Source organism: Chiloscyllium plagiosum, chromosome 6 (assembly GCF_004010195.1).
Source record: "Chiloscyllium plagiosum isolate BGI_BamShark_2017 chromosome 6, ASM401019v2, whole genome shotgun sequence".
Classification (NCBI taxonomy): Eukaryota; Metazoa; Chordata; class Chondrichthyes; order Orectolobiformes; family Hemiscylliidae; genus Chiloscyllium; species Chiloscyllium plagiosum.
This window is the reverse complement of record NC_057715.1, coordinates 119,298,482-119,325,659: the sequence shown is the minus strand read 5'-3', so window position 1 is coordinate 119,325,659 and position 27,178 is coordinate 119,298,482. Positions and strand designations below refer to the sequence as shown.

Below are 27,178 nucleotides of genomic sequence, written 5' to 3'. Positions count from 1 at the left end.
CCAGAGGAAACCCACGCAGACACGGGGAGAATGCGCAAACTCCACACAGACAGTCGCCCAAGGCTGGAATTGAACCTGGGTCACTGGCACAGAGGCAGCGCTGCTAACCACTGAGCCACTGTGCCACAGGAACAGAAAGTTATTTAAGGTTAGTTTGATTTAAAAAGGCCTCTAGCCGACAGTGGAGAACTTGTAGATTGCAGATAAGTGCACAGATTAGAAAAGTCTGTCGCACGTCCACAGGGTGGTTTACAGATTGGATAAAGCAAATAGTTTTGTGCACCTGTATCCAGGGCATTCTCTGCAGCAAAATTAATTTTTTTTTAATAAACAAATCGGTAATTGGAATATAACGGCGTTCAGAGTATTTGAAAAGGGAGGAGTGCAGAAATAGCCACAGCATTCTACATTTAGTTAAGCATGAGCTCAATGGGACGAAACAGAAACTATCCAAAAATAAACTGAGCCCAGATGATAAAAGAAAGTAGGTTTCCTTTTCTAAAGGAAAATCATGAACTGGTTACATTTGATGACCACCTGACAGTTTATTGGTCGCCAGATTTTTAGAAGAACTGAATTCAAAGGCACAACCGACTTCAGTAGGATGTGAAATTACATTCTCTGCATTATTACGTGAATAAAAGATCCATTACACCGCCACAACATAACTGCTTTTTAACTGGCATTATCACTGAATCCTCTACAATTAATAGCCTGGAGCTTCCATTGACATGAAACTGAACCTGGCCACATAGATATTGCAGTTATAAGAGGAGGTCAGAGGATAAGAATACTGCAGCAAGTAACTCACCTCCTGAATCCGTGACTGCCCGTGATGGAGTGTAACAGAACATTCCCCATTTGCCTGTATCAGCACAGCTGCATTAACATTCAAGAAACTCGACACCATCCAGGACAAAATTTATCAGCACTCCAGCTCCCACCTTCAACATCCACTCCCTCACCACTGGCACAGAGTAATGGCATACAGATTTATAAGATGGGCTAGTGACTCATCAAGGCCCTTGCAACAGCACCTTCCAAACATGTGACCTCTGGCACCAAGGGGGATAAATGTAGTGGAACAGCACCACCTGCAAGTTACACTCCAAGCCATTTGCCGTCCTGACTTGGAAATATATCACCATTCCTTCATTGTCACTGGGTCAAAATCCTGGAACACTTTCCCTAACAGCATTGTGGATCAATCTATAGCACATGGCCTGCAGCAGTTCATGAAGGCCACACACCACCACCTGAAATTGAGAGACTAGGGAAGAGGAAAGAGGAAGCATACATGAGGTCTAGACGACGAAAAACAGATGAAGCTTTGGGAGAATATCAGGAAAGTAAAACCAATCTGAAAAGACGAATTAAGAGGGCTAAAAGGGATAATGAAATATCTTAAGTAAACGGCGTTAAGGAAAATCCCAAAGCCTTTTATTCATATATAAGGAGCAAGAGAGTAACTAGGGAAAGGGTTGGCCCACTCAAGGGCAAAGGAGGAAAGTTATGCATGGAGTCAGAGAAAATGGGTGAGATTCTTAATAAGTACTTTGCATCGGTATGCACAGAGGAAAGGGACATGATGGACGTTGAGGTTAGGGACAGATCTTTGATTAGTCTAGGTCAAGTTGGCATAAAGAAAGAGGAAGTGTTGGGTATTCTAAAAGGCATCAAGGTGGACACGTCCCAAGTCTGGATGGGATCTATCCCAGGTTACTGAGGGAAGTGAGAGAGGAAATAGCTGGGTGAGGTCCTGGAGGACTGGAGAATTGCTAATGTTGTCCCCTTGTTTAAGGAGGATAGCAGGGATAATTCAGGTAATTACAGACCTGTGAGTTTGATATCAGTGGTAGGGAAGCTGCTAGAGAAGATACTAAGGGATAGGATCTATGTCCATTTGGAAGACAATGAGAATATCAGTGATAGGCAGCATGGTTTTGTGCAGGGGAGGTCACATCTTACTAACTTAATACAATTCTTTGAGGAAGTGACAAAGTTGATTGATGAAGGAAGGGCTGTAGATGTCATATACATGGGCTTCAGTAAGGCGTTTGGTAAGGTTCTCCATGGTAGGCTGATGAAGAAGGTGAAGGCACACGGGGTCCAGGGTGTTCTGGTTAGATGGTTGGGCAACAGGAGACACAGTAGTAGTGGAAGGGTGCTTCTCAAAATGGAAACTCATGATCAGTGGCGACCCACAGGGATCTGTGCTGGGACCACTGCTGTTTGTGATATACATAAATGATCTAGAGCAGGGTATAGGTTGCCTCATTAGCAAGTTTGCAGATGACACTAAGATTGGTGGAGTAGCAGGTATTGAAGGAGACCATCAGAGAATACAGCAGAATCTAGATAGATTGGAGAGTTGGGCAGAGAAATGGCAGATGGAGTTCAATCCGGACAAATGGGAGGTGATGCATTTTGGAAGACGCAATTCAAGAGCGAACTATAAGTAAATGGAAAAGTCCTGGGGAAACTTGATGTACAGAGAGATCTGGATGTTCAGGTCCATTGTACCCTGAAGGTGGTAACTCAGATCGATTGACTGATCAAGGAGGCTTAGGGCATGCTTTCCTTCATTGGATGGGGTATTGGGCAAAAGAGTTGGCAGGTCATGTTAAAGTTGTATAGGACTTTGGTTTGGCCACATTTGGAACATTGCATATGGTTCTGGTAGCCACATTACCAAAAGGATGTGGATGCTTTGGAGAGGGTGCAGAGGAGGTTCACAAGGATGTTGCCTGGTATGGAGGGTGAGAGCTATGAGGAGAAGTAGAGTAAATTAGGATTATTTTCATTAGAAAGAGGGAGGTTGAGGGAAGACCTGATTGAGGTGTACAAAATCATGAGAGGTATAGACAGGGTGAATAGCAAGAAGGGCATGTTCCTGTGCTGCAATTTTTTTTGTTCTTTGTTCTCAAGAGCAATTGCAATGAATGCTAAATGTTGGCATAACCATCAACACACTCAGCTCTGAACAAAACTACAAAAAATTATAAATTTGCTTGTCATGTAAAGTTTTTGGCTAAGATCAAATGGTGGAGCAGACTCGAGGGTTGAATGGCCCAATTCTGCTTCCATGTTAAAATATTAGTCAGAATAGTCAAGTTAGAGAAAGAACACCTGCTGAACAGAGTCAAAGACTGGAGAACATCGTGCAAAAATTACAACCAGATCTTTCACAGAGAAACACAGTCAGACTTCTCCACAAAGTTAAGAACCCTCTTCTCCAACACGTTAGTTGAAGGTCTATGCGAAATATTTTGTGCATTCGGCCCATTGCGGATGTTGGCTCAAGTGTATGTGATTGACGAAGCACTATGACCAATGTTTAATAATTTGCATCACATGAAGATATTTACTTCATTTTAGTACACATCTAACAAGTTTTCACTTGCTGTGTCTCTGAGATTAGTGTTTTCTTTGAATAACCATCAACATTTGAAATAAGATTTACAGCAAATGAGATCTTAGTGACCAAACACAAGTGGAGAATCAGGTTATCGAACACTGGCCACAGTGCACTATGAATCACATACAAATGAGATGATGTGGGTTGAATTGAGGTGAGAGAAAGAATTTGGCCATTATTCATTGAATAACCATTCCAGCACAGACATGTTAGATGATACATAACTCACAGAACAAGTTCTGGACCATAAGTGCAAACAAAAATTCTGCAGCCCAACTGACATTGGTATAAAATTAAAAATTAAAATTACATTTCAATGACACACAACAGGAGAGCCAGAGATCATGGATTTGTTTTGAGATTTCTGTTCTGAGCATACTGGACGAGGGGATTTGTCAGCTGCCCTTAGAAAAGTATGGAAAATGGACTCATTCTCCCAGCAATCGAGCAAACTCCACACAATCAAAATCTAATGTGTAGGAGGAAATGAACAAAAGATACTAAATTATGGTTTGGTTTAACACTACCAAATAACCCAGAGTCCCTCAAATCCTACCTCAGCATAGCACTGCAAGTGGATGGATCAAGTGGCAGACACACCTCAATGAGAAACTATACAAGCTGTCAAGGATGCTCCATGTTTCTCAGAGAATAAGGCTTTGGTCACCTCTGTGGGCACTGATGCAACTGGCAATTATGATGTTAACATGTCACCACTTTGCACTCACCTTCTTCCCTGCATTTCTCTCTCCAGAGCAAGTTATCCTCAGCTAAGATGCGCCAGTACCGACAAGTCTGTGCTGCCCGCAGCAGATCTCGTGGCTCCAGAAATGACAGGACGTAGAGTGCCAGCTGCAAAGAAGAAATACCAAACAGTATAAAACTGCTCCACATAAACAGATGACTATGAATCAGGACACCAGGCGTGATAAAACATGGTCAGCCTGAACAGAGTAAACTGAAACGAGTCCCTCTCAAAAAGGTTAATATCAGTCTGATTGTATGGCAGTTATCTTCAATCAAACAACAATGGATTTTACAGTCAGAATTTCATACATCTAATTTCAAATCTCTTCAGACTACAGAGAGTGAGATATACATTTGTCTTCTCAGATACCAATGAAACGTCACAATGTGAACATTTAATCAATGGTATTTTATAAAGTATGCTCCACAATTATGTGGTGGCAAGAAGAAAATAGTCAATTGAGTTCCTCTCCGGGTTAGTCTGTATACAGACAATGTAGTACTCAAACAATACAGACTTTTAATCTTCAAGTTTGATTGCTGCTCTGAACTGAATTCCAGTGCACAACAATTGGCCGTATTGGGCTGTGTCTGGGTGGTGAGAGGAGGGTAACAAAAGAAAACCAGCCTTGAACTCAGCTCATTACTGATTGCAGGTGTGCCTGTGCAAATTGAACTATTCGCACTTCGAAAACACAGTAAAACGTTCCAACATGGTTCTAATAGGACAGGTGACTAAGTCTCTAAGAGGTAGGCCATAAGACATGTCTTACATGAGTAATTAAATGGAGATGTGAGGTAAAGAAACAGGAATATGAAATGCTAGAGAAATACAGCAACCTGGGAGCGCCGGTGGTGAGAGACAGCATCAAAAAGTTGTGAGGGGCAGGGTTAAGGGAGGGAATTCCAGAGCTCCAAGCCAAGGAATTGATCAACAGAAGTAGTCTCTCAAAGCTGTTTCACTATTCAGTAAGCTCATTAGTTCCTTAACTCCAACGAAGCATCTTCATTGCCTGAAAATAGTTTGAGTTCTGGTACATATTACACAAGGCACCCAACAGAGAGGCAGAACATCCAGGCCAACCATTTCCCATTTATTCTCCTCTAAATACAGAAGTGAAACCATCAATTCCTTTCTCATAGATACTTGCAACACAGAAGACCGTTCAGGCCATCACATTCATACATGTCAACAAAGATCTGACTACCCTAATTCCATTTTCCAGCTTTTGGTCCAGACTCCTCAAGGCTGTGGCAGTGCAATGATTCTCTAAATATAAAAATGTTAGAAGAATTTCTAATTCACCTTCAGCACATGAATGTATGGCTGAGGAGCTGGTGTATGGGAGAAGGATTCACATTTTTGGATCATTGGAATCTCTTTTGGGGTAGAAGTGACCTGTACAAGAAGGACGGATTGCACCTAAATTGGAAGGGGACTAATATACTGGCAGGGAAATTTGCTAGAACTGCTCGGGAGGATTTAAACTATGAAGGTGTGGGGTGGGACCCAGGGAGATAGTGAGAAAAGAGATCAACCTGAGACGGGTACAGCTGAGAACAGAAGTGAGTCAAACAGTCAGGGCAGGCAGGGACAAGGTAGGACTAATAAATTAAACTGCATTTATTTCAATGAAAGGGGCCTAACAGGGAAGGCAGATGAACTCAGGGCATGGTTAGGAACATGGGACTGGGATATCATAGCAATTACAGAAACATGGCTCAGGGATGGGCAGGATTGGCAGCTTAATGTTCCAGGATACAAATGCTATAGGAAGGATAGAAAGGGAGGCAAGAGAGGGGGGGATGGCATTTGTGATAAGGGATAACAATACAGCTGTGCTGAGGGAGGATATTAACGGAAATACATCCAGGGAAATTATTTGGGTGGAACTGAGAAATAAGAAAGGGATGATCACCTTACTGGGACTGTATTATAGACCCCCTAATAGTCAGAGGGAAATTGAGAAACAAACTTGTAAGGAGATCTCAGCTACCTGTAAGAATAATAGGGTGGTTATGGTAGGGGACTTTCCAAACATAGACTGGGACTGCCATAATGTGAAGGGTTGAGATGGAGAGGAATTTAAGTGTGTATAAGACAAGGGAGAGAATAGGGCTCCTCAAAGATCAGCAAGACGGCCTTTGTGTGGAGCCGCAGAAAGTGGGGGAAGATACTAAACGAGTATTTTGCAACATATTTATTGTAGAAAAGGATATGGAAGATATAGACTGTAGGGAAATAGATGATGACATCTTGCAAAATGTCCATTTTACAAAAGGAGGAAGTGCTGGATGTCTTGAAACGGGTAAAGGTGGATAAATCCCCAAGACTTGATCAGGTGTACCTGAAAACTCTGTGGGAAGCTAGAGAAGTGATTGCTGGGCCTCTTGCTGAGATATTGTATCATCAATAGTCACAGGTGAGGTGCCGGAAGACTGGAGGTTGGCTAACATGGCGCCACTGTTTAAGAAGGGTGGTAAGGACAAGCCAGAGAACTATAGACTAGTGAGCCTGACCTCTGTGGTGGGCAAGTTGTTGGAGGGAATCCTGAGGGACAGGATGTACATATATTTGGAAAGGCAAAGACTGATTAGGGATAGTCAACTTGGCTTACTGTGTGGGAAATCATGTCTCACAAACTTGATGGAGTTTATTGAAGAAGTAACAAAGAGGATTGATGAGGGCAGAGTGATAGATGTGATCTATATGGACTTCAGTAAGGCGTTTGATAAGGTTCCACATGGTAGGCTATTGCGCAAAAGAGAGAGTTTCGGGACCGAAGGTGATTTAGCAGTTTGGATCAGAAATTGGCTAGCTGAAAGATGACAGAGGGTGGTGGCTGATGGGAAATGTTCATCCTGGAGCTCAGTTACCAGTGGTGCGCTGCAAGGATCTGTTTTGGGTCCACTGCTGTTTGTCATTGTGGGCATAGAAGGATGGGTTAGTAAATTTGTGATTGACACTAAGGTAGGCAGAGTTGTGGATAGTGCTGAAGGATGTTGTGGGTTATCGTGGGACATAAATAAGATGCAGAGCTGGACTGAGAAGTGGCAAATGGAGTTTAATGTGGAAAAGTGTGAGGTAGTTCACTTTGGAATGCAGAATACTGGCTAATGGTAAAATTCTTGGCAGTGTAGATGAACAAAGAGACATTGATGTTCTGATGCATAAATCCCTGAAAGTTGCCACCCAGGTTGATAGGGTTGTAAAGAGGGAACATAGTGCATTGGTATTTATTGGGAGGGGGATTGACTTTCGGAGCTACGAGGTCATGCTTCAGCTGTACAAGACACTGGTAAGGCCCCAATTGAATTACATGCAATTCTGGTCACTGCATTATAGGAACGATGTGGAAGCTTTGGAAAGGATTCAGAGGAGATTTACTAGGATGTTGCCTGGTATAGAAGGAAGGACATACAAGGAAAGGCTGATGGAACTGAGGCTGTTTTCGCTGGAGAGAAGGTTGTGAGGTGACTTAATCGAGACACATAAGATAATCGGAGGGCTAGATAGGGTGGACAGCGAGAGCCTTTTCTTCGGATGGTGAAAGCTAACACAAGGGGACATAACTTTAAATTGAGGGTGATAGATTTAACACAGATATTAGGGGTAGTTTCTCCACTAGTAGGAGCATGGAACAACCTGCCTGCAACAGTGGTAGACTTGCTGACGTTAAGGGCATTTAAATGGGTTTTGGACATACATATGGATAATAATGGAACAGTGTAGGTTAGATGAGCATCAGATTATTTTCACAGGGCTGTGTAACATCGATGGCCGAAGGGCCTGTAGAGTGTTGTGCTGTAACGTTCTATGTTCCATGTTCTTATTGTAAGTGCTGTTTTCATAGCTGTTGGGGAAGCAGTGGAGAAAGCATGAGTTATAGACAAGCTGGAGTCAAGGGACTTGGTACAAGTGAAGGTCTGACTGGCAACAAGTAGCTCATTGGTCTGTAAAATGGTGACTAGTCCCCGATGGAAAAGGTTGCCTTGCCTGCCAATAAGTGACTGGCTTCCAGAGAATTGACCAGTTTGTGGATGAGAACTTCAAGGCAGAAGCTATCAAACCTCTGGAAAGGAAGGAGCATTGCTGCTTCTCAGTAAAAAGCTTCTCAATCCTGAAGATAGCTCCAACACTTCCTCTCATCAGTTGTTGTAAACTCAAACTTTTAAGTCTGAGAGCTTTCTAAGTACAAACTAAACATACTGCGGCTCCAGTGAAAGGATCATCTCAGCATCATCTGAGCTGCCTTCTCTTTCCCTCTGCCCTTCTTCACTATTGGGTGGGTAGGCAGAATGTGTATGAAGGAGTGTTTATAAAGGGGTTTGAAAGTTTTAACCAATAGACTATGTTGGTTTATAATAGTTTATCTGTGGCTAGAATCCATTTATCTGTAATAAATAGTGATTATACATCTCCATCAGTACCTCTCAATCTTCGGTGCTTCAAGGAAAACAACCCCAGCCTATCTAATTTTTCCTCATAACTCAAGACTGTCCAGTCTAGGCAGGATCCTGATAAATCTCCTGTACACTCTCTCTCTTATAGTCACATCCTTCCTATAATGTGGTGAGCAGAACTCCACACAGAATCTCACTTGTGACAAAACCAGCAATTTATACAATACCAAAATAATCTCCCAGTTCTTGAATTCTATGCCTTAGGTAATAAGGAAAAGCATCTCATGTGCCTTCTCAGCCACCTTACCTACCTGGAGAAAGTGAGGACTGCAGTTGCTGGAGATCAGCGTCAAGAGGTGTGATGCTGGAAAAGCCCAGCTGGCCAGGCAGCATCCGAGAAGCACGAGAGACCATGTTTCCAGCATACGTTCTTCTTCAAAGAATGAAATCACATTCCTGATGAAGATTTTACGCTCGAAACGTCGACTCTCCTACTCCTTGGATGCTGTCTTTTCCAGCACCGCATGTTTTGATACCTTAAATACCCTGCCCTGCTATCTTTAGCAATCTGTGGACATGGTCTCCAACATGGGTCTGGGGTGCACCATTCATACTGAAATTCCTTGTCTCGTTAGCTCTCCCAATGTATTACATCACATTTTTCTTCATTTCATTCCATTAGCAATTGCTCTGCCCACCTACCAAGGCTGTGGATTTCCTCCTACAGTCTACATTTATTCTCACTGTACCAATTTTTATGTGTCCACAAACCTTGATCATACTCCTTATATTGATGGCCTCTAGTATGGTTCTTTCCCATACTCAGTCCACTCGCTTAAAATCTATTGTAAAGACCTCAATTAGGTGACACTTCAACAACGTGTTCTTATAATTTTGGTCTGGCAACACAGAAGCTGATTGCAACGGATTGTGAAATTCACAAGAAGCCAGAGCTAGAGAAAGGCAGAAACTTCTGACCTCTATCAAGCAAAGAGCTTTTGGGTAAGATTCAATGGGGCTAAATGGTGTCTGAAGAACAGAACCTCAGCTTCAGTCAGCATCTTCAGCAAAGAGATGGTGTAGGTCAGAAATAAACAAATCTCTGACCATTTGCTGATACAAATTTGTTTCAGCAAGTTGTATAGAAGATGCAACTAGAAACAAACCTGGTCAGGCAGGAACCCTGCTCAACTGGGACAACTTTCTCACATTCCTTTTACTGTGCAACTTAAAAAACAGAAGTGTAACTTTATGCTCTACATGACCAGCTCCTGATCAGACTGTACAGCATGGGTTCATTACCATTTAGATACGTACCTCTTTTGGAAGGAGGGAAATGAAGTCTCGTTGGAACTGAGGTTCAATGACCTGCATCATGTATTTGATCTGCGAAGTCTCACAGCGATCAATGAGCTCATCCAATGCCAGCAGCTTCTCAGGGCCACTCCACTTCTGTGGAACAGAAAGCAAAGATGTCAGAGACCAAATTAAATACAAGGAATATTCCTCATCACCTACTGACAGGTAAGTTTGTAATTATCAAACTGTCAACACTTATTTATATAGCCGGAAGGTCATGGGAGAAGGAAAGTTCACACATTAATTACACTCAAATAGATCAAAGATGAGCTCTTCAGAATGTACTCCTTTCAAGTCAAAGGCCTCATAGGGAGAACAGGTTGAAGAATTCATCCAAAAATATCTCAGTCTATCAATTATGACGCTTTTGTATTTTGTTTCATCCCAACATCCTCAGCACTACAGAAATCAGCAACTCTTGCTAGAATAAGGGTTTGCCAACAATCTTCTGGCACGAGGTCACTTTTCACTCGGGGTTAAGTTAGCAACATGCACACCAATGTCCCTCTGACCATTAGTGCTTCCCGGATTCCTACCATTTTTCATATATTCCCTTGTTTTGTTTGCCCTGACCAAGTCCATCATTTCACACTTATCCAGATTGAACTGCTCTATTCTTATTTACCTGATCAATTATGGGCTCATTGGCAACATTTGTACCTCTCATGTCATGACCCATCTGGCCCACTGCCATTTCAGCAGATCTGTAACTTAGGACAGACTTCCCTTCACCAGGAGGACCAGCTTCCCCAGACTTTCAAAGTTTTCAGCAGGGATTTAACAAAATGCTCCCAGGCACTACTTTACATGATTAAAAAAAATGTAGGATTTTCCACACACATCCCCCATTAATGAATGAAAACCATTCATGACTTGCCCTCAATGTATGTGGCAACACAGCAGCTGTTTCACATTTGAGATACCAATGGTAAATTAACTAATGAGATGTCCATCTGTTTGGAACAATCACAAAATGACTTCCATCTGGAAACAGAATGTCCGATTATGAGGTATCAATAAGCCAAATGAAGAAATGTCAAGGGTAGATGGCCAGGAAACTGTTTTAAACACTTGAAAGAAGTTGTGACCAAAGGAGATATTTTGGGGAGGGAGTGTTGGTCCTTACATTTGAGGAGCTGAGTTAATAATCAATTTTAATTTCAACGACAATGAGTGGGTCTTTAAGATGAAATTCAGAAGAATCAGTGATTAAGAATTCACATCAACTCATTTCATCACCATAAAACAGGGAACAGAAGGTACTGAAAGAGGCAAATAGAAAAGGGAAGCAGAGAGTATAAATGATAAATAAATCACTGATACAGCATTAGGTAGTTTTATGCAGTCTGTCCAAGTGTTTGCATTTGTATTTGCTCATGGCCCATCTCAAATGGTCTACAAAAAGATGGTTGGGAGCCACTTTCCTGAACTGCTGCAGTCTATGCCACATACTCTACTGTGCTGTTTGGGAAGGTGGAGTGGGGATAATGGATTTTGACCAAGTAACATTTAAGGAATGACAATGTTTTTATTCATTCACAGAATATGGACATCACTGCTGGAACAGCTTTTACTGTCCATTCGTAGTTGGTCTTGATACGGTGGTGATGAGCGGCTTGCTTGAACTGCTGCAGTCTATTTGGTTCAGGTAGGTAAACCCGTAATGTCTTTAAGCAGAGTTATAGATTTTCAGTTACAGTGACACTCATGGAATGAGTAAAAAATACAAGTTTGCAATGAGCTCAGGAGCTAAGTCGTCCCAGCAGAACCTAAACTGAGTGTCAGCAAACTATTGCTGAGCAAGTGCCCCTTGCTCGCACTGATGACGATATTTTTTCACCCTTTTTATCCACAATCGAGAATAGTTTGATGTGGCGTTAACTGGCCAGATTGTAATTGTCTTGCTTTGTGTACACAGGACATAATCAGGCCATTTTCACACGTCAGACAGTATTGTAGCTGTATCGAAACAGCTTGGCTAGGGGCACATCAAGTACTGAAGCAGATGAGATATCTTATGTCCTGATGCTGGAATCTTGTCAGGGCCCAAATATTTTAAGATTTGGCTCAATGTTGAATGATTTGCAGGAAAACGAGCAAGGCTGGTGTTCCCACATGTCAGTGCCCTTTGTCCAATATAATCCCAAACTAAATGTGTCCCACCTGCCTACTCCTGACCCATATCTCTTCAAACCTTGCCCAATCATGTATCTAAGCAAATGTCTTTTAAATATTATAACAGTACCTGCATCCACCACTTTCTCAGCAAGTTCATTCTACACGTGAACAACCTTCTGTGTAAAAACAATTTGCCTCATAACTTTTTAAAACTCTCTCTCCTCTCATATTAAAAATGTGCCCACTAGTCTCCAATTCCCCCATCTTAGGGAAAAGACAACTACCATCTACGCGATCTACACCTCTCATTATTTTATAAAATCCTTTTAAGTCGCCTCTCAATCTCCTACACTCCAGTGGAAGTCGTCCCAGTCTATCCAGACTTTCTTTATAACTCAAACCTTCCACACCTGGCAACATCCTGGTATATGTTCTCTGAACACTCTCCAGCTTGATAATATCCTTCCTATAATTGAGACACCAAAACTGGACAAGGTGTTCCAGAAGAGGCCTCACCAGTGTCCCGTACAACCTCAACACAACAGTCTCAAGGAATAAAAACATTGTCATTCCTTAAATGTCACTCCTGTAAATGTCCCAACTCCTGTATTCAAAGGACCGAGCAATGAATTGCATTTAATTGAATTGAATTTGTTCTCGTGTGTAGTGAGGCACAGTGAAAAGCTTTATCTTGCGAGCAATTACAGGCAGATCACAGAGTTAAGTAGCATAAATAAATAAATAAATAAATAATAGGTAAACAGCGGCAAGAGCAAAAACACAGGTACAGATGAACGTTAAAGAGTTTGAGTCTCCATTCAGTATTGTAACAGTAGGGTAGAAACGGTTTCGAAACCAGCTGATGCATGTGTTCAGGCTTCTGTACCTTCTCCCCGACGATAGAGGTTGTAGAAAAACATTGCCAAGGTGGGATGGATCGTTGAGAATGCTGGTGGCCTTTCCTTGACAGCGGGCCTGGTAGATGGATTCTATAGATGGGAGGTTGTGATTGTCCAGGCCGAGTTCATCACTCTCTGTAATCGTCTCCGATCTTGAATGGCACAGTTGCCATACCAAGTAGTAATACATCTAGACAGAATGCTCTCGATGGCAAGGGTATTCACAGTCATGCCAAATTTCCTCAGCGGCCTACGGAAAAAGAGAAGTTGTTGGGCCTTTGTAACCAGTGCGTCCACATGGAGAGTCCAAGAGAGCTTGTGGATGACCACTCCTAGGAGCTTGACATTCTCCACTCGTTCCACCTTTGTGCTGTTAATGTGTAGGGGGTCATGAGTTACATCTCGCCAAAAGTCAATAATGAGTTCCTTGGTTTTGTTGGCATTGAGAGCTAGGTTATTCTCAGTGCACCATTTTTCCAGATCTTCTACCTCCCGTCTGTAGTCTGTTTCATCGCCATCTGAGATTCGACCGACATCAGCGAACTTGTAAATGGCATTAGTTTGTTTTTTGGCGACACAGTCATGGGCATACAGTGAGTACAGTAGGGAGCTGAGTAAACACCCCTGGGGGCTCCAGTATTGAGTGTTAGTGACAATGAGACATTGTGTCCAGTCTTCACTGATTGTGACCTGTGGGTCAGAAAACTGAGGATTCAGTTGCAAAGAGTGGGGTTTAGTCCGAGATCACTAGGTTCAGTAATCAGTCTCGAGGGGCTAATAGTGTGGAAGGCTGAACTGTAGTCAATGAGTAGGATTCTTATATAAGTATTCTTGGGGGCAAGATGTTTGAGGGAGGAGTGAAGGGCAAGGAGTGATATGGCATCTGACGTGGATCTGTTGGTCCGATAGGCAAATTGGAGTGGGTCAAGAGTAATGGGGAGGCTGGAGTTCCTTAATGCCATGATCAGCCTTTCAAAGCACTTCACGACCACAGAAGCGAGGGCCACTGGGTGGTACTCATTGAGACATGCTGCATAAGCCTTCTTAGGCACAAGGGGTGATGCTGGCCCTCTTGAAACAGGCAGGGACATTGGCCTGCTGCAGGGAGAGGTTGAAGATGTCTGAGAAGACCTCTGCCAGTTGATTTGCGCATGCTCCAAGTGCACAGCCTGGTACTCCGCCTTGTCCCATCGCATTCCTTGGATTCACATGAAGGAAAACTGATCTGACCTCTGAGGCAGTGACTGTTGGGATAGGTTCATTAGAACTTGTCGGAATTGATGTTACCTCTCCGCTGAAATTCTGCTCAAAGCAAGCAAAGGAAGTGTTGAGACGATCTGGGAGGGATGTGTCATTATCTACTACCTTGCACTGTCTCTTTTTAGAACCGGTGATGTCATTTAGTCCTTGCCATAGTCACTGGGTGACTGTCTGGGTTTCTAGTTTGGATCGGTATTGGTCCTTGGCTGTCTTAATGTTTCTGTGAAGGTCATACTTGGAATTCTTTACATTTGAAGGCAAGCGTACCAAACACCTTTTTAACAAACCCGTCTATATGTGATGTAAGCTTCAAAACGTTCTGCACCTGTACTCTTAGGTCTCTCTGCTCTACACCACCCAAGGTCCTACCATTAATTGTATAAGCCTCCATCTGCCATTTTTCAACCCATTGACCCATTTGATAAAGATCTTAAACCTTCTTCACTGTCTACTGTGCCACCAATTTTGGTGTCATCCACAAACTTACTAACCATTCTCTCTATGTTTTCATCCAAATCATTTATATAAATGATAAACAAAAGAGGACCCAGCACTGATCCCTGTGTAAGACTGCTGGTCACAGCCTCCAGTCTGAAAAACAACCCTCCATCATTAGTCTGTCTCCTGCCGTTAAGCCAATTATGTATCCAATTGGCAAGGTCACCCCGAATTCCAAGTGACCAATTTTACGAATTAGTCTACCACGCGGAACTTTGTCCAAGGCCTTATGAAAATCCAAATAAACAACTTCCACTGCTCATTGTGTGCTGTGTGGAGAGACTTTGGGGAGTCATATGCTGAGTTGCTCCTCACAGAATACCTAGCTCTGCTCTTGCAACCATAGTGTTGAAAGAACAAAGAATACAGCACAGGTATTAGAAATCCTGCAGATTGTGAAAATAGATAAGTCCCCTGGGCCGGATGGGATTTATCCTAGGGTCCTTTGGGAAGCCAGGGAGGAAACTGCCGAGCCTTTGGCATTGATCTTTATATCGTCATTGTCTACCGGAGTAGTGCCAGAAGACTAGAGGATAGAAAATGTGGTTCCCCTGTTCAAGAAGGGGAGTAGAGACAACTCTGGTAATTATAGACCAATGAGCCTTATTTCAGTTGTTGGTAGTGTTGGAAAAGGTTATAAGAGATAGGATTTATAATCATCTAGAAAAGAATAATTTGATTAGGGATAGTCAGTAATTGGTTTGCTGAAAGAAGACAGAGGGTGGTGGTTGATGGGAAATGTTCATCCAGTTACCAGTGGTGCACTGCAAGGGTCGGTGTTGGGTCCACTGCTGTTTGTCATTTTTACAAACGACCTGGATGAGGGCGTAGAAGGGTGGGTTAGTAAATTTGCAGACAACACTAAGGTCGGTGGAGCTATGGATAGTGATGAAGGATGTTGTAGGTTAGAGAGACATAGATAAGCTACAGAGCTGGGCTGAGAGGTGACAAATGGAGTTTAATGCGGACAAGTGTGAGGTGATTCACTTGGGTCGGAGGAACCGGAATGCAGCTTTTATTAATAGAGGGATCGAGTTCCGGAACCATGAGGTTATGCTGCAGCTGTACAAAACTCTGGTGCAGCCGCACTTGGAGTATTGTGTACAGTTCTGGTCACCGCATTATGAGGAGGATGTGGAAGCTTTGGAAAGGGTGCAGAGGAGATTTACTAGGATGTTGCCTGGTATGGAGGGAAGGTCATACGACGAAAGGCTGAGGGACTTGAGGCTGTTCTCACTGGAGAGAAGGTGGTTGAGACGTGACTTAATAGAGACATATAAGATAATCAGAGGGTTAGATAGAGTGGACAGGGAGAGCCTTTTTCCAAGAATGGTGACGGCGAGCACGAGGGGGCATAGCTTTAAATTGAGGGGTGATAGATATAGGACAGATGTCAGAGGTAGTTTCTTTACTCAGAGAGTAGTAAGGGTATGGAATGCTTAGTCTGCAACGGTAGTAGATTCGCCAACTTTAAGTACATTTAAGTCGTCATTGGACAAGCATATGGACGTACATGGAATAGTGTAGGTTGGATGGGCTTCAGATTGGTATGACAGGTCGGCGCAACATCGAGGGCCGAAGGGCCTGTACTGTGATGTGATGTTCCATGTTCTATGTTCACAGGAACAGGCCCTTCAACCCTCCAAGCCTGCGCAGAGGCATTTTGCCCTTCCATTTTACAACTATATTCACTTACAGGATCCATATCCCTTTATTCCCTTCCTATTCAAGTATTCACCCAGGTGCTTCTTGAATGCTGTTATTGTACCTGCTCCCACCACTTCCAGGCACTCAGCACCCTTTGTGAGAAAAGTGTGTCTTGGACATCTCTTTCAAAGTTTCACCCTTCTACCTTGAACCTGTGTCCCCAAGCAATTGACACCTCCATCCTGGGGAAAAGCCTCCTTCTCTTCACTCTATCATGTCGTTCAAAAGAAGGAAGCACATATCAGGTATAGACAGTAGCAACTCCGTATGATCAGTAGCAGTATACTCAAGAGGGAAATGAGGGCGGCAAAAAGGAGGCATGAGATAGCTTTGGCAGACCAGGTTTAAGGAGAATCCAAAGGGATTCTATAAATACATTAATAAAAAGAGCAACTTGAGCGAGAAGAGGGTTCCTTAAAAATCAGCAAAACTGCCTGTGTGAAACTACAGGAGATGAGAAAGAGAATAAATGAGTATTTTGCATCTATGTTTACTGTGGCAAAGGATATGGAAAGTAGAGAACTCGGGGAATTAAACCTTGTAAAGTGTCCATATTACAGGAGAGGTGGTGCTAGACGTCTTAAGTCAGAAATCACACGACACCAGGTTATAGTCCAACAGGTGTATTTCAAATCGCAAACTTGCAGAGTGCTGCTCCTTCATCAGGTCTTAAAATGCATAAAGTTGGATAAGTCCTTGATATACCCTAGAACTCTCTGGGAAGCAAGGAACTTGATTGCTTGGCCTCTTGCTGAGATATTTGTATCATCAATAGTCACAGGTGAGGTGCTGGAAGACTGGGGTTTGGCTAACATGGTGCCACTGTTTCAGAAGGGTGGTAAAGACAAGCCAGGGAACTATAGACCAGTGAGCCTGACCTCGGTGGTGGGCAGGATTTACATATATTTGGAAAAGCAAGGACTGATTCGGGATAGTTAATGTGGCTTTGCGAGTGGGAAATCATGTCTCACTAACCTGATTTGAGTTTTTTTGAAGGAGCGACAAAGAAGATTGATTAAGGCAGAGAGTAAGGATAGAAAGTGAGTTTTGAAAGATGCAAGATGAGGGGGCCAGGTAGCACAGCAATGCTAGTAGTACAGAAGGTTAGGGATGAAATGCCTGCACTTCTGAAGAAATGAAAATTAAGAGATATTTTTAGAAAAAAACCCTGCACAGGCTTCACTACTTTTATGGGTGACTATAAGGTTTATAAGTTCTTCCCTCTTTTGGATGTTAATGGAGAGTATATATACACAATTTTTTGACTTTGGTTCAAACCAAGTCAGTGAAATTCCAGACCCACAATGTAAGTGACTCTGAAATGCTTCTGGACAATTAGGGATGCACCATAAATGTTGGCCTAGCCAATTACACCCACATCTTGTCCATAAATTTTTTTAAAAAGGTTTGTGGTAATTTGAAAGCTCAAATACAAGCCAAGAGACCAACGTGCTTACATTTTCCGGTCACCTCAGGATAAGAGCTCATAATGAAAATCACTCCCCAGTACCCAAGGCCATCTCACCAACAACTGTTAGCTAGCCAGAAGACAGTGTACACATCTTTCTGCCCAGCCCAGCTCAAACCTGGCTCTTCTCAATGTACCTACCTGGAACATGCTAAGCCACTCCTGAAGATCTGATGGAGGCGCTACTGATGTAATGCGTTTCCGATGCTGACCTGGGATGTTACCATTGCGTAGATCTCCAAATGTCGTGGCAGTATTTATACAAGGTGATAAAGAACTGTGAAAAAAAGATAAAAAGACTTGGACTATTTTTCATTGTCACACCCTGACTGGGTTCAACAAGTTGAAAATTTTGGGACATACTATGGATTTTCTTTTTTTTTTTAAAAAGAGGCGACCAAGGCAGTGGACATAGGATGTCTATGCATGTTGTTTATATGGACTTTCAGAAAGCATTTAATAAAGTCACACACAACAAACTTAACTCAGGTAGAAGCCAACAAAAGACAGAAAATTACTGACATGGCTTGAAAAGTGATTGAGTGGCAGGCGACAGAAAGTAGGGATAATGTCAGGATGTGACCAGTTGTGTCCCAACAAGGGTGTGTGTTAGGGACTCAATTATTCACATTATTTGTAAGTGACTTCGATAATGGCAATATAAAGACTTTAAAAAAAAAATTCATTCATGGGATGTGGGCATCACTGACTGGATCAGCATCGATTGCCCAGGCAGCAGTTAAAAGTCAACTGTGGTTCTGGAGTCACACATCAACCAGAGCAGGTCAGGGTGGCAGATTTCCATTCCAAAGGAGGTGAGTGAACCAGATCGATTTTCCCAACAGTTGGCAATGGTTACATAGTCATCATTAGACTCTTATTTCCAGAATATTATTGAATTCAAATTCCACCATCTGCCACAAAGGAATTTTGAAAACCAGGTCCTAAGAACATTACCTAGGTCTCTGGATTAATCGTTGAGTGATAATACTACTAGGATATTGCCAACACTAATTTGCTGATGACTGAAAGTTAGGCGGCATTACAAATGAATAGCATAAAATTACAAAGGGATACGGATGGGCAAGATGATTGAGCAAAACTGACGCAGATGGAGTTTAATGTAATGAAGTGTGAGGTTACCTATTTAGACCAAGAAAGGATAGATCAAGGCACTTTCGAAATAATATGAAGTTAAACACAGTGGATGTCCAAACAGACTTGGGGATTCAGTTGCATAGATCTTTAAAATGCCACTAACAATTGAAGAAAATAATCAAAGGCTAATGAAAAACTGGCCTTGATTTCAACAGGACTGGAGTACAAGAATGCAGACGTTGTGCTGCAGCTATACAAAACTCTGGGCTCCACAACTTAGGAAGGATAGATTGGCCGTGGAGGGAGTACATTGTTAATTTTAAATCTGATACAGAAGAATATTTGTTAAACAAAGGTATTAAGGGATGTGGACCAAAGGCAAGCACATGGAGTTTTGCTACAGATCAGCCATGATCTAAGTGAATGGCAGAACAAGGTGGAGGGGTTGAATCGTCTCCTCCAGTTCCTCAGTTGCTAGATTGGTTTTACCTCTGTGATGGATTGGCAGCACTTGACATCTGGTAATAATTACTTTATTAATGAGTTTGCAGGAGTGGAGTGGATTGCTACCCTGCAAGATTCTAAAGTCATTGCTTAAATCATTTTAGAGTCCTGGAGATGTATAGCATGGAAACAGACCCTTCCGTCCAACTCATTCATGCTGACCAGATATCCTAAGCTAATCTAGTCCCATTTGCCAGCACTTGGCCCATATCCCTCTAAACACTTTCTATTCACATACCCATCCAGATGCCTTATATATGTTGCAATTGTACCAGCCTCCACCATACAGTCGTAGAGTCAGAGATGAACAGCATGGAAATAGACCCTTCGGTCCAACCCATCCATGCTGACCAAATATCCCAACCCAATCTAGTTCCACCTGCCAGCACCCGGCCCATATTGCTCCAAACCCTTCCTATTCATATACCCATCCAAATGCGCCTCTTAAATGTTGCAATTGTACCAGCCTCCACCACTTCCTCTGGCAGCTCATTCCGTACATGGACCACCTTCTGTGTAAAAAAAGCTGCCCCTTAGGTCCCTTTTAAATATTTCTCCTCTCACCTTAAACCTATGGCCTCTAGTTCTGGATTCCTCTAGCCCAGGAAAAAGACCTTGTCTATTTAGCCTATCCACATCCCCTCACGATTTTACAAACCTTTTCACTACATCTTTCTGATAGGAAGGAGACTAGAATTGCACACAATATTCCAAAAGTGGCCTAACCAATGTCCTGTACAGCCACATGACCTCCCAACTCCTGTACTCAGTGCTCTGTCCAATAAAGGAAAGCACACCAAGCTTCTCCTTCACTATCCTATCTACCTGCAACTCCACTTTCAAGGAACTATGTGAGGCATGGTGCAAAGATCTGTTGGACATTAGAAGAAATAGATCTTTGAACAAAGTCCAAGACTACACACTTGGTGACAACTTTATTACAATCCATAATCTATGAAATACTTACCCCACTGATTACTAGCTCCTGACTTTTTGCAACCAATTCACACTCAATTAACTCTTAATCAATATATCCATTGTCTATTCCTTTGTTCCATTAGGTTGTAGGTATTCCATCATACCTTGAGATGATCACAAACCCCCTCCAACCTTGCAGCTGACTGAATTGGGAATATTCAACAGAGGTCATTTATAAAAATGACAAACAGCAATGGTCCCAAAACAGATAGGTTGTAGGTATTCCATCATACCTTGAGATGATCACAAACCCCCTCCAACCTTGCAGCTGACTGAATTGGGAATATTCAACAGGGCCACTGGAACAAGTTTACCCAGTAGCTTTCGTTCAAACACTACAACCAGCATGAACAAAAAATAACTTGAAAAATGATCCATTGTCAAATGAATCCATAAAATCATAATTTTGTCCTGTTTTTGTTGAAATCCTCTGATTTTAAAGCTTTGATGTGAGATTAAAGCCAAGTTCAGCGTGTATCCACTCATACTGGATCAAGCACTAACAGATTGTCATTAATATGCAGCTCACATTTCCTAGTCCTTAATTTCATAAAAAATTAAAAGGACACCAGCTGATGAGAGGCTGTGGCATCTTCCATCACCTATGTAAGGGGTGGGGATCAGCAGCAAACATGTCAGCAATCATTAGCTGCACTCTCATAGTACCTGCTGTTTGCACACATCCCAATGAACATATCTGTGTGGAGAATCGCTGGCAAGCCCAGCATTTGTTGCTTAGCTTTCATGGCCCTTGAACAGAGTGACTTGCTCAAGAGTTGCAGTCAGTTAAATCAGCTTGACCAACATAAAGCCTATTTCCTTCTGTATAACAACTGACAATGGCAACATTGTCACTGTTACTGAAACAAGCTTTTAATTCCACATTTATTAGTCAAATTTAGATTCCATCAACAGCTGTGATGGGATTTGAACCCATGCCCAAGGATCAGCCTGGCCTTCTGGATTATTAATCCAGTGTTATCACCACTATGTAATCACTTCTTCAGTTTTCCACACTTAATCCAATGCACATTATGCATGGGGGGTGGGAAAAAAAGGCATTTAAAACCTGGTTTACATCTTCAATTGTACCTTCCACATATCACTTGTCTCATCTCCAGAACATATTTGCCTGAGGCTCAGGTTACCATGAAGGATTCTTCGTCTCAATCTCTCCCCAACCCAAGGCATGGTGACCCTCTTATTAAACTACCACAGAGCAGCCTTATGGTCTGATGAGATGACAGTGAGCGGACAAGTTTTTAGTACTAAACCAAAAAAAAGGAATAATCTCCAGAATCTGAAAATCAGAAACTAAGCGCAGGTCTGGCAGCATCTTTGGAGAGAAAACAAGAGTTAATGTTTTGGGTCCATTGGTTAGCTCTTCAGATAATAATGCCAACCTTGCCTACCAGTTAGGGCTCTACTATTCAATGGTAAGTAACATGGTTTGATTTATTCTTGTCACACGCATGGAGATACAGTGAAAAGTATTGTTTTGCGTGCTAACCAGACAAATTGTCCCTAAATACAGAGTAATTCATGTTACACAAGTGCCAGGTTGTAGCCATCAAGAGTATTCACCTCTCCTTGAAACTGAATGGCATTATCATTGCTGAATGTTCCACAAACATCATCCTTTCACTGGGGGAGGGGGGGTCCACTTTTAACCAGAATCTGAAGTGGACCAGCCCCAGAAATACTGCAGCTACCACAACAGATTAGAATTTGGGAATTATGCACAGAGTGGTTCATTTACTGATTCCCTTAAGCTTATAACCTACTACACATAAAGAAATAAATATTGGCCTTGTTCACAATGACCATTTTCCAGGAACCATTGTATTTATCCTAGTTTTCTGGAAGTACTATCCAATTAGTTTTATTGCCCCATGTTTTCTTCTCAATTACCTGCAAATCCTAATCAAGTATTTGGCCATTTCCTTTTGAATGTTTCAATCTGATCTGTTTTCACAACTCTTTCAAGGAATGCAGATCATTATAACTCCATGAAATAAATTCTCATCTCTCCTCAGTTGCTACCTCTCCCAATTAACAACCGAGTCCATACTCGTGGATATCGAGAACTTGTTATATGAGAAAGCTGGATTTCACTGAAGCATATTAGTTGGCTGGGTAAGATCTATATCCAGCAGTATATTCAGATTCGGTCACTTTAGCTGCTACTGCATTTTAAAATAATTTCCAAAGAACCAAGCACCTGTTTTTGAGGGTGTTTTTAAACTATAAAACAGTTCAGTCCAAAAACGAGGATAGGAATGCTGGCATCTAATTAAATGTATCACATGGAAACCATATAAAGCAATAAAGCTGCTGGATTTTTGACATATGTATAGGCACATCACCTGCTTAGAAACAGTATTCATTGTAGAGGTGCTTTCAGATAGTCATATTGAAACATTAAGCAAGTTTTTATGAACTGCAATTTTATGTTCTTACATAGAATGCACTATACTCTCCTGGGATTTTATTTTGAATGAATTATATGGATCTTTAATAGCATTGCTGACATGATTTGACATTAACATGGCACAGGAATTTTGGAAAACGAAACTTCCTTACAACAGAAATAAACTTTTGGACATTGTAAAGAATAGGACAGATAGATTTTTGATCAGTCAGGTGTCAACAGTTACGGGGAAAGAACAGGAAAGTCAATGTGAGGCATGTCAGATCAGCCATGATCTTATTGAATGGTGGAGCAGGCTTGAGGGAGCGAACAGACTACTCCTTTTCCTATTTCTTTGGTCTTAAAGTTAAAAATCAAAACCACCAGATGACAGTCCAACAGGTTTATTTGGAAGTACTAGCCTTTTTGTACATTTTGGCACACTGGCCTTCATCAGTAAGGGTACGGATAATAGAAATTGGGAACTTATGTTGCAGTTATACAGGCTGGGAGACCATACTTGGAGTATTGTCTTCAGTTTCAGTCACCTTGCTGTAGGAAGGATGTTATTAAACTGGAAAGAGTGCAGAAGAAATTTACCAGGACTCGATGGTCTGAGTTATAGGGAGAGTCATGGATTGGGTGAATACTCTCAGTTTTCTTCCCAAGGTTGGGGAATCGAGAAAAAGAGGGCATCATAGAGTCATAGAGATGTACAGCATGGAAACAGACCCTTCGGTCCAACCCATCCATGCCGACCAGATATCCCAACCCGATCTAGTCCCACCTGCCAGCGCCTGGCCCATATCCCTCAAAACCCTTCCTATTCATATACCCATCCAAATGCCTTTTAAATGTTGCAATTGTAACAGCCTCCACCACTTCCTCTGGTAGCTTATTCCATATACGCACCATCTTCTGCATGAAAAGGTTGCCCCTTAGGTCTCTTTTACATCTTTCTCCTCTCACCCTAAACTTATGTCCTCGAACTTTGGACTCTCCGACCCCAGGGAAAAGACTTTGCCTATTTACCCTATCCATGCCCCTCAATTTTGTAAACCTCAAAAAGGTCACTCCTCATCCTCCGACACTCCACGGAAAACAGCCCCAGCTCTCCCTTAGCTCAAATCCTCCAACTCTGGCAACATCCTTGTAAATCTTTTCTGAACCCTTTCAAGTTTCACAACATCTTTCCGATAGGAAGGAGACCAGGATTGCACGCAATATTCCAGCAGTGGCCTAACCAATGTCCTGTACAGCCGCAACATGACCTCCCAATTCCTGTACTCAATACTCTGACCAATAAAGGAAAGCATACCAAACACCTTCTTCACTATCCTATCTACCTGCGACTCCACTTTCAAGGAGCTATGAACCTGCACTTGAAGGTCTTTTAGTTCAGCAACACTCCCTAGGACCTTGCCATTAAGTGTATACGTCCTGTTAAGATTTGCTTTCCCAAAATGTAGTACCTCGCATTTATCTGAATTAAACTCCATCTGCCACTTCTCAGCCCATTGGCCCATCTGGTCAAGATCCTGTTGTAATCAGAGGTAACCCTCTTCACTGTCCACTACACCTCCAATTTTGGTGTCATCTGCAAACTTACTAACTGTACCTCTTATGCTCGCATCCAAATCATTTATGTAAATGACAAAAAGTAGAGGGCCCAGCACCGATCCTTGTGGCACTCCACTGGTCACAGGTCTCCAGTCTGAAAAACAACCCTCCACCACCACCCTCTGTCTTCTACCTTCGAGCCAGTTCTGTATCCAAATGGCTAGTTCTCCCTGTATTACATGAGTTCTAACCTTGCTAATCAGTCTCCCATGGGGAACCTTGTCGAACGCCTTGCTGAAGTCCATATAGATCACATCTATCACTCTGCCCTCATCAATTCTCTTTGTTACTTCTTCAAAAAACTCAATCAAGTTTGTGAGACATGATTTCCCACGCACAAAGCAATGTCGACTATCCCTAATCAGTCCTTGCCTTTCCAAATACACGTACATCCTGTCCCTCAGGATTCCCTCCAACAACTTGCCCACCACCGAGGTCAGGCTCACTGGTCGATAGTTCCCTGGCTTGTCCTTACCGCCCTTCGTAAACAATGGCACCACGTTTGCCAACCTCCAGTTTTCCGGCACCTGAGGTTAGAGGGGAAAGAATAAAAGGGAACCTGAAGGGTAACTTTTTTTTTTAAACACAGAGGGTGATATGCATATGGAATGAGCTGCCAGCTGAAGTAGTTGAGGTGGATACATTTAAAAGGCATTTGAACAAATGCATGGATAGGAAAGGTTTAGAAGGATATGGGTCAAGTGCAGGGAAATGGGGTTAACATTGATGGTCTTTTTGGTCGGCATGGACCATTTTGGGCCGAAGAGCCTGTCTCCGTGCTGTAGGACTCTATGGCTAACAGAAAAACCTCAAGCAAAAGGATCATTTCAGTGAACCTTGTAGATCGGGGCCAATGAATTGCTTCACGAGTTATCTTTTCCCCTTCCAACCATAACATTAATTTGTGTTGATCTGTCCTGTAAGCAGGGCAATTTTAGAAGGGGGCTAGAATTTTTGATCAAATTATATACTGACAGTTCCCAGTTGTTTACCTGTAAATAGAATTTTACATTGTTTCAAAGTGAGGTAGTTCATTCTGAAGCAAGGATGTTAAATTTCATGAGTGGAAATCATGAATACATGAAGCACAAACTGGTTGAGGTGGATTGGAAAAATACATTAAGGGGCACTACAGTAAACAGGCACCGGTTAGTTTTTAAAAGAGCTGTTGCGGGAATTAAATCAAGCATAAATTCCCTCAAGATGCAAAATCTGAAAACAGGTCAATCATAGCTGACAAAGGAAGTTCAGAGCTGCTCAAGATTAAAAAGAAAAAGAAAAAGGCTATCAAGTTGCCTGACTGGAGGAGCAGAGGGGCAAAATCTATGGCGACAGAAAGATCAACTTTAAAAGCTGGTTCAGTTTTCACAACCGATAGAATTTTGGAAGATAATCAACTATCAATTTAATATTAATTTAATCAGTAATTTATTCTGTAATGCAAGACGGCACCACAATGTTGGGACATAAACACTTCGCACTATACCTGGATAGGAGTGACAATTCTAAATCAAAGTCTAAAAGAGTTTGGAATACATAAAAGGAGAGCCAAACAGTGGTGGAAAGGGAAAATATACTATGAACGCACTCACACTAACAAAAAAACGTGCTGCAAAAGCTTTCATTGGTACACAAAAAGGAAATATTTGGCTAAAATGCATGTATCCATCAAAGGCAGAGTCAGGAGATTTTATAGCGAGGAAGAGAAAAACTGCAGAGAAGCTGTAAGGGAGCACACCAGAAATGTCAGAACATTCAAGGATACAAGTCAAGTGCTGGAAAGAGGGTTCAGTGCGTATTGACAACAAGGGTCCATAGGACCTCTTCGGTGCAGTTCGATTCTGCAACTTCCGATGATTCCTTTGTGCTCATTTTCATTGAGAAAGATCCCAGGACTTTCTTAAAACGAGAGATGCAAGTGGCGAGGGAGAATGAGGAGTTGAAGTAAATTAGTGTTAGCAAGACAATTGCACTGAAGATATTGGTGGGGTTGAAGATTGATAAACTGCCAGGACCTGATGGTCTTCATTCCAGAGTGCGAAGGTGGTGGTTGGAGAGATAGTTGATTATCTTCCAAAATTCTATAGATTGTGAAATGATCCCTCAACTTTGGAAGAAGCAAATGTCACCCCACAACTTAAAGGACAGAGAGAGAAAATAGGGAACTAAGGCCTGTTAGTGTTACATCAGTAGTAGAGAAAATGCTAGAATCTATTATTATAAAAGGATGGGATAAGCAGACATCTGGTTGTCAATGATTTGATTAACTATAGTCAACATAGATTTGGGAATGCGAAGTTATGTTTAAAGAACAAAGGACAATACAGCACAGGAACAGGTCCTTCCACCCTCCAAGCCTGCAATGATGCATTTTGCCCTTCCATACTAAAACTGTCTTCACTTACAGGATCCTTATCCCTCTACACCCTTCCTATTCACGTATTTGTCCAGTGCTTCTTGAATGCTGATATTGTGTCTGCTTCCAACACTTCCTCTGACAGTATGTTCCAGGCATTCACCATCCTTTGTGTGAGAAATGTGTCTTGCACATCTCCTTTAAACTTCCCCCTTCGTGTCCCCTCGTAATTGACCCTTCCACCCTGGGAAAAAGCCTCATTTTCCACTCTATCCATGCCATTCATAATCTTATAAACTTCTATTATGTCACCCCTCACCCTCCTGCATTCCGG

The 27,178-nt window shown here is 42.2% G+C and overlaps 1 protein-coding gene across 3 annotated transcripts in view; it reads right to left on the bottom strand.

The window, feature by feature from the left end:
- Window positions 1–27,178, bottom strand: part of LOC122550994 (F-box/WD repeat-containing protein 7-like) — a 218,942-nt gene that overhangs the window by 61,853 nt on the left and 129,911 nt on the right. For all 3 annotated transcript variants that reach the window (XM_043692588.1, XM_043692589.1, XM_043692590.1), the window contains 3 exons: window positions 18,020–18,155; window positions 9,887–10,021; window positions 4,147–4,270 (listed from right to left, as the gene is read on the bottom strand). In XM_043692588.1, the coding sequence (XP_043548523.1) occupies window positions 4,147–4,270; window positions 9,887–10,021; window positions 18,020–18,155 (395 nt within the window). The remainder of the gene's footprint in view (window positions 1–4,146; window positions 4,271–9,886; window positions 10,022–18,019; window positions 18,156–27,178) is intronic.